This window comes from Papio anubis, chromosome 9, assembly GCF_008728515.1.
Source record: "Papio anubis isolate 15944 chromosome 9, Panubis1.0, whole genome shotgun sequence".
In the NCBI taxonomy this organism is placed as follows: Eukaryota; Metazoa; Chordata; class Mammalia; order Primates; family Cercopithecidae; genus Papio; species Papio anubis.
This window is the reverse complement of record NC_044984.1, coordinates 8,789,224-8,801,533: the sequence shown is the minus strand read 5'-3', so window position 1 is coordinate 8,801,533 and position 12,310 is coordinate 8,789,224. Positions and strand designations below refer to the sequence as shown.

The window sequence follows — 12,310 nt, the reverse complement described above, 5'->3', positions numbered from 1 at the left end:
TTGGTTTTAAATGACATTTTAAAAAATGTCTTTCTCAGTTATCCATTTCAATGGGAAGTGAAGTCAGGGTGGAGGAAGATGTCACTGATAACACATGAAAATTCTAATCTTCCAACTTGATTTCTCATCTTCGAGTCTGTTTTCTCCAAAGATGAGATGGCTTTCCTGTTCATTTCCTGTTCATTTGGCAACCTCTCAGTCTTACCCCAGCGGTTAGGGATAAATGACCCAGAACCAGGAGAGTTGATTATCAACATAGTGAAGGGGAGGGTTTCAAAGAGCAAGAAAGGGTTGTTAATCACAAGGAGAGAGAAGAAAGGAGAGTAGCAGGGTGACTTCCACCCTGCAACAGTCACTCCAGAGTACTCTGGTGAAGGATCAAGAATATAACCAGTTTTCTGATGAAGAAAAGAATATATTTGATCACCAGTAATCTGCCTTTGACCATCCTCTACGCCAAGTTTTTCATCACTGTCTAGAAAAATACTTCAGAGGACACATATGTCCTCTTTGCATGTCTCCTTTTTGGGAGCAGTAGGAGAAAGAAACTTAAAGATGTAGAAAGAATTAATAGTATAACGGAAAGAAAGAAGGCAAAAGGAAGTAAATGTGGAGGCCAGAGAAATAGTAATAAGAATAAAGAAGAAAACCAGGAAAAAAGAGGAGGGAAAGGCCATAGAAAATAATAACCAGAGAGAGACAGAGGAGGAGACAGAGAGAAAGAGAGAGAGAAAAGCTGATAAATTCCTAAGAAAAGTTTCTCTCCTTAAGAATTCTAGGCCAAGAAGTCAAATATGGCACAGAGCATTGAAAGGAGGCAATGGACGCCCAGTGCAAGATTCTGAAGAAACAGGAATTCAGCCCGATGGGAGTCCGAGTTCATGTCGCGACGGCCTCTGCCCTGGTGCATTGCATCCTGGTGAGTTCAGTGGTGAAAAAGCAGAGAGACAATATTTTTCCCCAGATTAATCAACTCAGAAGAATCTGAGAGGAAATGAACTGCGGGGTGGGGAGACATACACAGAACCCAGGGAGTCGTAGGGAAATGAATACACTACAAAGTTTCCTTAGTATTACGAGATTGCATAGATGCATGTGTGACTGACGGCAACGACAATGAAAAGGGGGACAGAAATTAGAGTGAGCATGGAAACACGCAGGATTGCCGTGGCACTTTAAAAGTGTCACTGAAGTATATTTCTCTCTTTTAGCATCTTATTACCCATCCCTCAAAATTCCAAACAGATTATGAAAACTAGGTATGTGATTCCCCTAAATGGAATTTCCCATCCAGGAATTTCTAACCATCTTCTAGCAGTTTAGGTGTGTCTAGTCTAGAAATAAGAGAGGGAGGGCTCTTTTAAAATATTTTGGGCCTACAATGAATCAGAAGTCTCTGAGTAATCCATTAGTGGAGAAAAGGGTCACTGGACTGAGGGATTCTAAGCAATCATCATGGGGAAATGTATAGAGCTATGCCATCTAGCAAGAAGGAGAGCAAATGAAGAAAACTGGACAGTTTCAGATTCCAGTATGGCCCCTGTACAAAGTGGGCTGAGGGTTGTTTTTTTTTTTTGTTTTTTTTGTTTTTTTTGCTAATAGACCAGCTAAAGTGGTATCTGAAAATCCGTTTTTTCTTATATTTTCTTTTTGCTTCCTCTTCACTTCCTTTGCCTTCTCTTTCCTTCATTTTTCCTCTCTTTTCTCTTTGCAACAAGCCTGAAAAGTGGCATTTTCTCTGCTGAGCACTTTAGGCTTCTCTTACTTTTAGTGAAGAAAGTGAAAGAAAGTACCATGGTTGGGTGGAAGAAACACACGCTTTGTCATCCTCAGTGGCCATTTCTTTCAAATGAAAACACAAGCAGGGGTTTCTCAAATGTTATCTGCAAAGCCTGGCTATTCATCCTTTTACAAATCCTTTTCAGCTGATAGGTTTTGAGTATGTGTGTCTCCTTACCCCTTCACTGCCCACCATAAACTCCCAATAGTTACAAATCTCTGTTTCTTTTCTAAGGGACTTTGTGGTTGCTTTCCTGAAATATCAGAGCACTCAAGTTATTAGAAGACAGAAGCAGCTTCTAGAATTAAATTAATGGTGGTGGTGGTGGTGGTGGTGGTGGTGGTGTTAAACAGAGTTTTGCTCTTGTTCCCCAGGCTAGAGTGCAATAGCACCATCTTGGCTCACTGCAACCTCAGCCTCCAGGGTCCAAGTGATTTTCTTGCCTCAGCCTCCCAAGTAGCTGAGATTACAGGCATGCACCACCATGCCTGGCTCATTTTGTATTTTTTTAGTACAGACAGGGTTTCACCATGTTGGTCAGGCTGATCTCAAACTCCTGACCTCAAGTGATCCACCCACCTCGGCCTTCTGAAGTGGCGAGATTACAGGTGTGAGCCACTGCACCCAGCCTTGAATGGGTTTTTGAAAGAGGAAGTCAACTAAAAAAATCAGGTAGAAGAAAGAGTGGACAATTTTGTTTGTTTGTTTTTGTTTTTTGTTTTCTGTAGAAGGAGTAGAAGGGACTTGATAGCAATATCGAGGAATTGTTAGAGCAAACTTGTCCCCAGTGTTATTGATTCTTTCAACACATATCTATGATAGGGTTTGATTTGAGTTCTGTCTACATCAATAGGTGTGTACATTTGGTCACATTTCTTTCTTGCTTTTTTTTTTTTTTTCCAAGACGGAGTTTTGCTCTCCCAGGCTGGAGTGCAGTGGCATGATCTTGGCTCACTGCAACCTCCACTTCCCAGGTTTGAGCAATTCTCCTGCCTCATCCTCCAGAGTAGCTGGGATTACAGGTGCACACCACCACACCTGGCTAATTTTTGTATTTTTAGTAGAGACGGGATTTCACCATGTTGGCCAGACTGGTCTCGAACTCCTGACCTTGTGATCCGCCCACTTTGGCCTCCCAAAGTGCTGGGATTATAGGCGTGAGCCACCATGCCTGGCCTGGTCACATTACTTAAAACCCTGTGCCTTAGTCCCTTAACCTTTCAAGATAAGGTTAAATATACCCACCAAGAGGGTTATTGTGATTAAATGCTATGAAATATTAAGAGTTCATGGCCGGGCATGGTGGCTCACGCCTGTAATCCCAGCAGCACTTTGGGAGGCAGAGGCGGGTGGATCACTTGAGGTCAGGCGTTCGAGACTAGCATGGCCAACATGGTGAAACCCCATCTCTACTAAAAATACAAAAATTAACCAGGCGTGGTGGCACGTGCCTGTAGTCCCAGCTACTCGGGAGGCTGAGGCAGGAGAATTGCTTGAACCCGGGAGGTGGAGGTTGCAGTGAGCCAAGATCATGCCACTGCACTGCACTCCAGCCTGGGTGACAGAGCAAGACTCAAAAAACAAACAAACAACAACAAACAAACAAACAAACAAAATAACAGAGTTGTTAGCAGTCTGACTGGTATCTAGTAGCTATTCAATAAAGAAGACCCTCTGTCCCACTGGTCCCCTTGCTTTTCCCCTTCTTCCTTTGTATAGTCATTGTCACACTAAGAGGATAAAAATGAGCAGTGGTGTAGAATTCAACTGGGCAGGAGTTAGGAGGACAATAGCAATATCCCAAGGGACAGAGAGATCAGGAATTTTCTACTGCAGACAATTTAATGTAAATGGCTACCTCTCATTCACAAAGGGTGGTGCTCACCCACCACCAAAACAACAGACAAGATATTCGTTCTTCACGGTTCCCCTACCTCAAGTACAAAAGCCAGCAAGTATGGGAGAGATGAAAGTGGCAGTCCTAAATAGACTGCCCCTAAGACTGTGACTTTCTTACTGGTTGATCTAACACAGCACAACCATGAGAGATGATTGGTAGGCAGCTGAACACAGCAGACAAGACAATTTCCCTGTATAAGACAATTTCTCTTTCTACAGCTTTCTGGGACGAGATGCGAGGAAAACTGTGGTAATCCTGAACAGTAAGTATAGAGTTCAAGCTGGGAGGAAGGAGCAACAGACAAAAACATCACTACCCTAAAGACAGTCAAGATGTCATTAGACATCTATGACTTCCGTTTATTTATTTTTACTTAAGTAATAGATCTCATAGATGAGTTATCACAAAATAAAGACATGTGTTTGTATCATCTTAAAGCGCTCAAAATAACACTGCTGACAGCATGTTTTTACCCCAAGCCTATCTTCCCATCAAAGCAGCACGATTAATCTCAACTTATACAGTCATAGAGACTTGCAAAAGACTTTCTTAGCCCTGCTTCTCAGTGACTCACCAGGACAGACTGGGTTTAGTATCTAGTCACTGGCGTACATATTTGGGTGATTTCCAAAGTAACATTATCACTTTAAATTTGAAAGTATTTTCTAGTTTTTAGGGCATGTTAACATTTATTGCAGACTTCATTTAGCTATCACTTTGATGTAGTTGTCAACTAATCCAAACTTGCCACACTTAGGTCTTATGTAGACACAGAGGACGTGAAGATAAATATGCAAGAGTCATTCCACTTAAAGAAACTACAAAATAAAAATTTTAAAAAGTAGGGGCACTTTGAATAAAAACTTGTTTAGGATGAAGAAAAATACATATTTAGCCATGGGAAGAGTTTCCCGATAGCCAGGTCTGTTAAACCCAGGGAAATGGTGATGGCCTTGATTACCTTCACATGCACACTGCGTGTTGACTACTTGATAACTGCTTTTTGAGGTTTTACACCTCTACCACCATAGGAAGAGTCCTTTCCTATAAACCAGAATCTAATTAGAACCAGAGGAATTTTCAACAAGTAAGAAATGTGGGAAAACTAAGAGGAGTCATTGTTCAGTGAAAAAACAAAAAAACTATATTTTCTATAAATGTGTGACCAGAGAATAAAAATAGATTCACTAGATTTCAGTAGATTCATGTATCAGAAAGAATTATTAAATAACAAAATTTACTACTCTTCAAACATACACAGATACTTTGCCTCACCTCATTCTCCAGTTTCTGACCTTATCTTCTACTCCTTCTCCCATACAATCCGTATTTTTTTTTTCATTCTTACAGAGAAAATTTACAGTTGCCATAGTGAACACAGAACATTTATTTAGCTCTCATCATGGTAAAGTTGGCTTCTACTTTTTTCCCTCTTCCTGTTTGGTCTCAGTGGATATATATATTAGTTTTGATCCTGGATGTGAAAAATTAGGGTACTCTTTACGGTGAGTGTGATACTGTGAAATATATATTTGATTTTGTCCCCATCTCCTAGCATACAATTTCTAAAATCCCCAAAGTAAGTAGTATCATTTTGCATGCTAATGAGTTGACTGGTGGCTGGCAGCCCCTAGGTAGATTCAGGGTGGGGCTGGTCATTGGAAGGACCAAGGCAGAATGCTTAAAGCCACATCCCTCAACATCCAAGGAAAATAGAGGGGCTGAAGTTGATCATCAATGGCCAGTGATTTAATCAATCATGCCTACATAATGAAGCTTTCATAAAAATCCCAAAGGATGGATTTGAAGAGTTTCTGTACAGCTGAACAGGTGGTGGTTTCTGAAGGGTGGTGCATTCGGAAGACATGCAAGCTCCGTGTCCCTTCCCACATGCTTTGCTCTATGCATCTCTTCATCCGCATCCTCGGTAATATTCTTTGTGATAAACTGTAGATGTAAGTGAGTGTTTCCCTGAGTTCTGTGAGCTGCTCTAACAAATTAATGCAACCCCAAGAGGGAGTCAGGGAACCCCCAATTTGTAACCAGTAGGTCAGAAGCACAGGCAAAACAACTTGTGATTGGCATCAGAATTCTGGGGAGCGGTCTAGGGGACTGAGCCCTCACCCTATGGGATCGGATCCTATCTCCAGGCAGGTAGTGTTGGAATTGAATTGAATTAGAGGACACTCAGCTGTTGTCTGTTGCTGGAAGATTGCTTGCTTGGTGTGTGGGGAAATCCCCACCCACACATCTGGTGTCAGAGGGCTGGGAGAGTATAGCAGGAAGAAACTCAGTTTTTTTTTCCCTACATTCTCAGTGGGAGTGTTGCAACAGCTTGCAAAAGATAAATTACAAATGTGATTGTATGACTTTCATACTCATAACTGAAATTTTCTTTATGTTTACATTTTATTAACCTCAAATTTACACGAGTCCTAACTTTTACATCCATTTTCAAAGTTACTCTTTGTAAACTTGCATTCCAAGTTCTTTCTTGCTATTTTTTCTTTTTTTTCTTTTTGAGATGGAGTCACCACGGCTGACTAATTTTTGTATTTTTAGTAGAGACGGGGTTTCACTGTGTTGGCCAGGCTGGTCTCCAACTCCTGACCTCGTGATCTGCCCGCCTCGGCCTCGCAAAGTGCTGGGATTACAAGCATGAGGCACCGAGCCTGGCCCTTTCTTGGTAATTTTTATCATAAATGTTTACAACAGGCACATACATGTTTTCTATGAACACTTCTAATAACCACTAGTTTGTTTTATAATGATTTACAAAATGACTTGGACAGTGCCATCTATAGTATAAAGTACTATTTAAAGCATATAATTTGGCAAAAGATTCAACTAGCTACATTGAATTTAAAAAACATAACCCATAGTGCTTTTATTATAACAAGGTATCACATCACATTGTAACTCATATTTCTGAGTCTGGAGTTATAACAGGGATTGACTATATTTTTAATATACAAAACTTTATTCTTTCTTTATAGTTGCCTGACCACAGACTGGGTACATCTCTGGTATATATGGTAAGTTTCACTTATAATACCCAGAAAGACACTGTATTTCTCAGGGTCATTAAAAATGACAGCCTGCCTACTTACTTAGCATCTCATGGAGTAAGATTTCATTACTTCATCACTACCTATGTGACAATATGTCAGGATTTCCTTTTTCAATACCATCTCCTCCACAAACATCAAACCATTATTGTGTCCTTCCCTCAGAGTCTGTTCTAGAAATATCTCCACAAAGGAGATTACTTTAGTGAATTAAAAAGCAGAGCCTGGCCGGGTGCAGTGGCTCACACCTGTAATCCCGACACTTCGGGAGGCCGAGGCAGGCAGACCACTTTGAGGCCAGGAGTTTGAGACCAGCCTGAGCAATATAAAGAAACCCCATCTCTATTAAAAATACAAAAAAAGCTGGGCGCGGTGGCTCATGCCTGTAATCCCAGCACTTTGGGAGGCCGAGGGAGTGGATCACCTGAGGTCAGGAGTTTGAGACCCGCCTGACCAACCTGGAGAAACCCCGTCTCTACTAAAAATACAAAATTAGCCAGGCGTGGTGGCACATGCCTGTAATCCCAGCTACTCAGGAGGCTGAGGCAGGAGAATCGCTTCAATCCAGGAGGAATACGTTGCGATGAACTGAGATCGCACCATTACACACCAGCCTGGGCAATGAGAGCGAAACTCTGTCTCAAAAAAAAAAAAAAAAAAATTAGTCGAGTGTGGTGGCATGTGCCTATAGTACTGGCTACTCAGGAGGCTGAGATCCTGCCACTTCACTCCAGCCTGGGCAGCAGAGCAAGACTCTGTCTCAGAAAAGAATAAGAAAGCAGCCCCCTCAAATTACCTTAAATGTCTTATTATTTGTTCTAATGGATTGACTTACTCCAGCTGACAAAATAAGGTTATCTATAAAGCAAAAGCCTTGAAATTAAAATTATAAATTAAAATGTTTATAATTATTCTATAAAATATTTAAACAAGAATCAAAACTCAGACATTAAAGACTGGTTACAGCAGAGCTGGGAAAAAAGCCAGATCCCAGTCTCACTTGCCCCATGGGCTTTTGCAGGTTGCTGGTGGGAATTGGTGCGCTGCTTCTGCTGTGCGGCCTGTCTTCCCTGTGCTTCCGCTGCTGCTGTCTGAGCCGCCAGCAAAATGGGGAAGATGGGGGCCCACCGCCCTATGAAGTGACTGTCATTGCTTTCGATCACGACAGCACTCTCCAGAGCACTATCACATGTGAGTACATTGACCTTTTAACCTGGGAGAAGGACCCCATTTAAATGAATAACGAAAAGAGTGCAAAGGCGTAGAACCACTGATCGAGTAATATTAAAGATTCCACGACTCACAATTCCCAGCAGCCTGATGCTGCAGTGACCTGGGCTGTCATTGAAGCTGTGTTCTCAAGGGTCTGTCTGGATGACGATAAAGAAGGAAGTGAAATATTGGAGGCTGTTGGAAGTATTGAATAGGAAGAATTAGCCAGTTTATAACTAGTTACTTTGCTAAAAACTATTTTGAACTCCAAACAGTTGCCTTTTTCAAAATGTCTTGGATTTTGTGAAATCTACTTTTTCTATTTTCTATACTATTTTATATTTTTAAAGAAATTAATGGCATGTACTTTCAGCTCTTTATTCTTCAAGTCTTGATACACTAAATTTTAGCCTTAACATTTTCTCAGTGATTACAAGACACTTTCCCTTTCTTCTGCGGTTCCATTCTTTCCATTACATTTTTTTTTTTTTTTTTTTTTTTTGAGACGGAGTCTCGTTCTGTTACCCAGACCAGAGTGCACTGGCGCAATCTCAGGCTCACTGCAACCTCCGCCTTCTGGGTTCAAGCACTTCTCTCCCTTAGCCTCCAGAGTAGCTGAGATTACAGGCGCCCACCACTACGCCTGGCTAATTTTTGTATTTTTAGTAGACATGGGATTTCACCATCTTGGCCAGGCTGGTCTCAAAACTCCTGACCTTGTGAGCCACCCGTCTCTGCCTCACAAAGTGCTGGGATTACAGGCGTGAGTCACCACGCCCGGCCAAAATTGATTGCTTTCTTTTTTTGAGATGGAGTCCCCCTCTGTTGCCCAGGCTGGAGTGCCGTGATGGGATTTCAGCTCACTGCAAACTCCGCCTCCCAGGTTCAAGAGATTCTCATGCCTCAGCCTCCTGAGTAGCTGGAATTACAAGCAGCCACTACCACACCAGGCTAATGTTTTAAAATTTTTATTTATTTATTTATTTATTTTTATTCTTAGTGTAAACAATTTACCATGTTGATCAGGCTGGTCTCAAACTCCTGACCTCATGATCCACCTGCCTCTGTCTCCCAAAATGCTGGGATTACAAGCATGAGCCACTGTGCCTGGACTATGTTCTTTCCTAAAATTGAAGAGCCAGTACCAGTCAGAACACCAGCTGGCAAAATGTGGATATTTATTTTGAAAAGAGAATGGCTGGGCGCAGTGGCTCCTGCCTGTAATTCCAGCACTTTGCGAGGCTGAGGCGGGTGGCTTACTTGAAGTCAGGAGTTCGAGACCAACCTGGCCAACATGATGAAACCTCATCTCTACTAAAAATACAAAAACTAGCCGGGCGTGGTGGCACGCACCGGCAATCCCAGCTACTCGGGAAGCTGAGGCGTGACATTCGCTTGAACCTGGGAGGCAAAGGTTGAAGTGAGCCAAGATCATGCCACTGCACTCCAGCCTGGGTGAGTGACAGAGCAAGACCCTGTCTCAAAACAACAGCAACAACAACAACAAAAATAGAATGATATGAAGTGTTGCTATTCACCTTTCCTACCTCCCCTTTCTCACTGTCGTCTTAGGAAAAAAAGATAACCAACGCTGGGCACCATGGCTCAGGCCAAGGTGGGCAGATCGCCTGAGCTTAGGCGTTTGAGACCACCCTGGGCAACATGGTGAAACTCCGTCCCTATTAAAATACAAAATTTAGCAGGGCGTGGTGGCACGGGCTTGTAGTCCCAGCTACTCGGGAGGCTGAGGCACAAGAATCATTTGAGCCCAGGAGGTGGAGGTTTCAGTGAGCCCAGATGGTGCCACTTCACTCCAGCTTGGGCTACAGAGTGAGACACCATCTAAGAAAGAAAGAAAAAAAAAAGGAAAGGAAGAAGAAAAAGAAAAATTAAAAAAATAGCTGAGCATGGTGGCTCATGCTTGTAATCCCAGAACTTTGGGAGACCGAGGCAGGTGAATCATTTGAGGCCAGGAGATCGAGACCAGACTGGCCAACATAGTGAAACCCCACCTCTAATAAAAATACAAAAATTAGCCAGGCATGTTGGCACATGCCTGTAATCCCAGCTACTCGGGAGACTGAGGAAGAAGAGAATCGTCTGAACCTGGGAGGCAGAGATTGCAGTGAGCTGAGATTGTGCCACTGCACTCCAACCTGGGTGACAGAGTGAGACCCTGTCTTTAAAAAAAAAAAAAAAGAAAAGAGATGAGGTAAAAATAAATAATCCTAAGGAGTCTATAGTATCGGGGGCTGGGGGAAAGGGATCTAAGTCTGAAAGGGGAAAGGGCAGGGTTGAGATGCAGAAATATTCTTGGCCAGGTGCGGTGGCTCACTCCTATAATCCCAGCACTTTGGGAGGCCAAGGCGGGTGGATCACCTGAGGTCAGGAGTTCGAGACCAGCCTGGCCAACATAGTGAAACCCCCTCTCCACTAAAAATACAAAAATTAGCTGGGTATGGTGGTGCGTGCCTGTAATCCCAGCTACTCGGGAGGCTGAGGGAGGAGAATCGCTTGAACCCAGGAGGCGGAGGTTGCAATGAGCTGAGATCCGCCGTTGCACTCCAGCCTGGGCAACAAGAGCGAAACTCCATCTCAAAAAAAAAAAAAAAAAGAGAGAGAGAGATGCAGAAACATTCTTTAGATTATTTGAGGATACCAGAGAAAACAGGTCCTTCTAGCAGAGCAGGAAGCCGGGTTGTAAACATGCTTCAAAGGATATTCATAAAATATGGGGCAAGGAGTGACAATGAGTTTGGACGCTTGTTAAAAATGAAGCGACAGTTAAGTGTGAAGTAAGTCTGTGCTGTCTGAGGGTGTCCCATTTCCCTTAGTTCCTTAGCTCTGTTCCTTCTTTCTTCACAGCTCTGCAGTCGCTGTTTGGCCCTGCAGCTCGGAGGATCCTGGCTGTGGCGCACTCCCACAGCTCCCTGGGCCAACTGCCCTCCTCTTTGGACACCCTCCCAGGGTATGAAGAAGCTCTTCATATGAGTCGCTTCACAGTAGCCAGGTGTGGGCAGAAAGCACCTGATCTACCCCCAGTGCCTGAAGAAAAGCAGCTGCCTCCGATAGAGAAGGAGTCAACTTGAATAGTTGACTCTTGGAACTGACTGATGAGAGCTGCCATTTTATAAATTGGGGTGGAGGTATGTCCAGAGTCTGTGGGAAAATGGAACACATTCTTTTCTAACCCTCAGAAGTTTTAGGATGGCATCTAACACCATCATTCCAGGGAAAGATGGTTCTTACTCTTCATTCGCAGGCCTTTATATCTTCTGATACAGAATGCTCTAATTGGGAACTCTTAATTTTTTTATCCAATGGTCAAAATCTGCAAGGAATCTCTAGCCATGCTGATTACCACTAAACCGGGAAAACATGAAGGTGTCTTGAATTCCTTCAACTATTGAGTGCATATAAAATTCCTGTACCCACATGATACTGCCAGTTGCGTCTCTCTGTGTCAGCTAATCCATTGCGATAAAGTGGAAAAGAAAGACAACAGTGTTAGCACAGCCATCAACATTAATGCACTGAATGCATGCATCTTTCCTTCTGAGACAGCAATCAATTTTACACCAAATGACAATGATCATCTTAGACAGCACAACATACCCACCCGGATATCTAAAAGCTAGGGATGGGATTGCTGATACGGGCTAAAAGAACACAGTATAGTATTCAAGTGCCAAATATCAGTCTTTCTTTCCTCTGGTCCTGCCCCTCCGCAGTATGAAAAACCATACTCACAGAACCATACTGTGCAGTAACAGTTGGATTAATTCTTCAGTTCCTCTGCACTGCAGACACATACGTGTGCACACATGCATGTACACATGCTGTGTACACAGTGTACATACTGTGCAGTAACAGTTGGATTAATTCTTCAGTTCCTCTGCACTGCAGACACATACGTGTGCACACATGCATGTACACATGCACCCTGTTTTAACTCTAAAGGTTTAAATAGTGTTGCTTTGCTTCTTTCCTGTTTTGCCTGGACCACTTAAAGCCACAACACTCTGTAGTGACTCACGCTAGTCTCTAGGGGTGGCCCTCACTGCCACCTAGTGGAGCCATGGTAGAAAATACACTCTCCTTTAAGCCTATCGGCATGGCTCTCCAGTTCTTGGAGCAAAAACTAAATGGTGAACTAAGCCTGGATGGAATGAATGCTTCCCAGGAACCATGCGGCAGTGTAGTGTTAATCTATCCACATATCATACCACCTCCCAGAGTATTATCGGAAAATCGAGGAAGTGATGCATATTTGGGGAAAAACTACTCACCTTAGATAAGTCACTGAAATCCTTCCTTTTTCTTTTTTTCTTTTCTTTTTTTTTTCCTTTT

At 42.8% G+C, this 12,310-nt stretch overlaps 1 protein-coding gene across 1 annotated transcript; it reads left to right on the top strand.

Moving 5' to 3' along the window:
* The first annotated feature begins 228 nt into the window (after positions 1-228).
* TMEM52B (transmembrane protein 52B) lies at positions 229-11,462 on the top strand. The gene is made up of 5 exons (XM_003905979.5): positions 229-919; positions 3,899-3,942; positions 6,677-6,715; positions 7,770-7,939; positions 10,826-11,462. Exons 1-5 carry the CDS (start codon positions 821-823, stop codon positions 11,047-11,049), a joined length of 576 nt encoding a protein of 191 aa, XP_003906028.1. The 5' UTR covers positions 229-820; the 3' UTR covers positions 11,050-11,462.
* Positions 11,463-12,310: the final 848 nt, after the last annotated feature.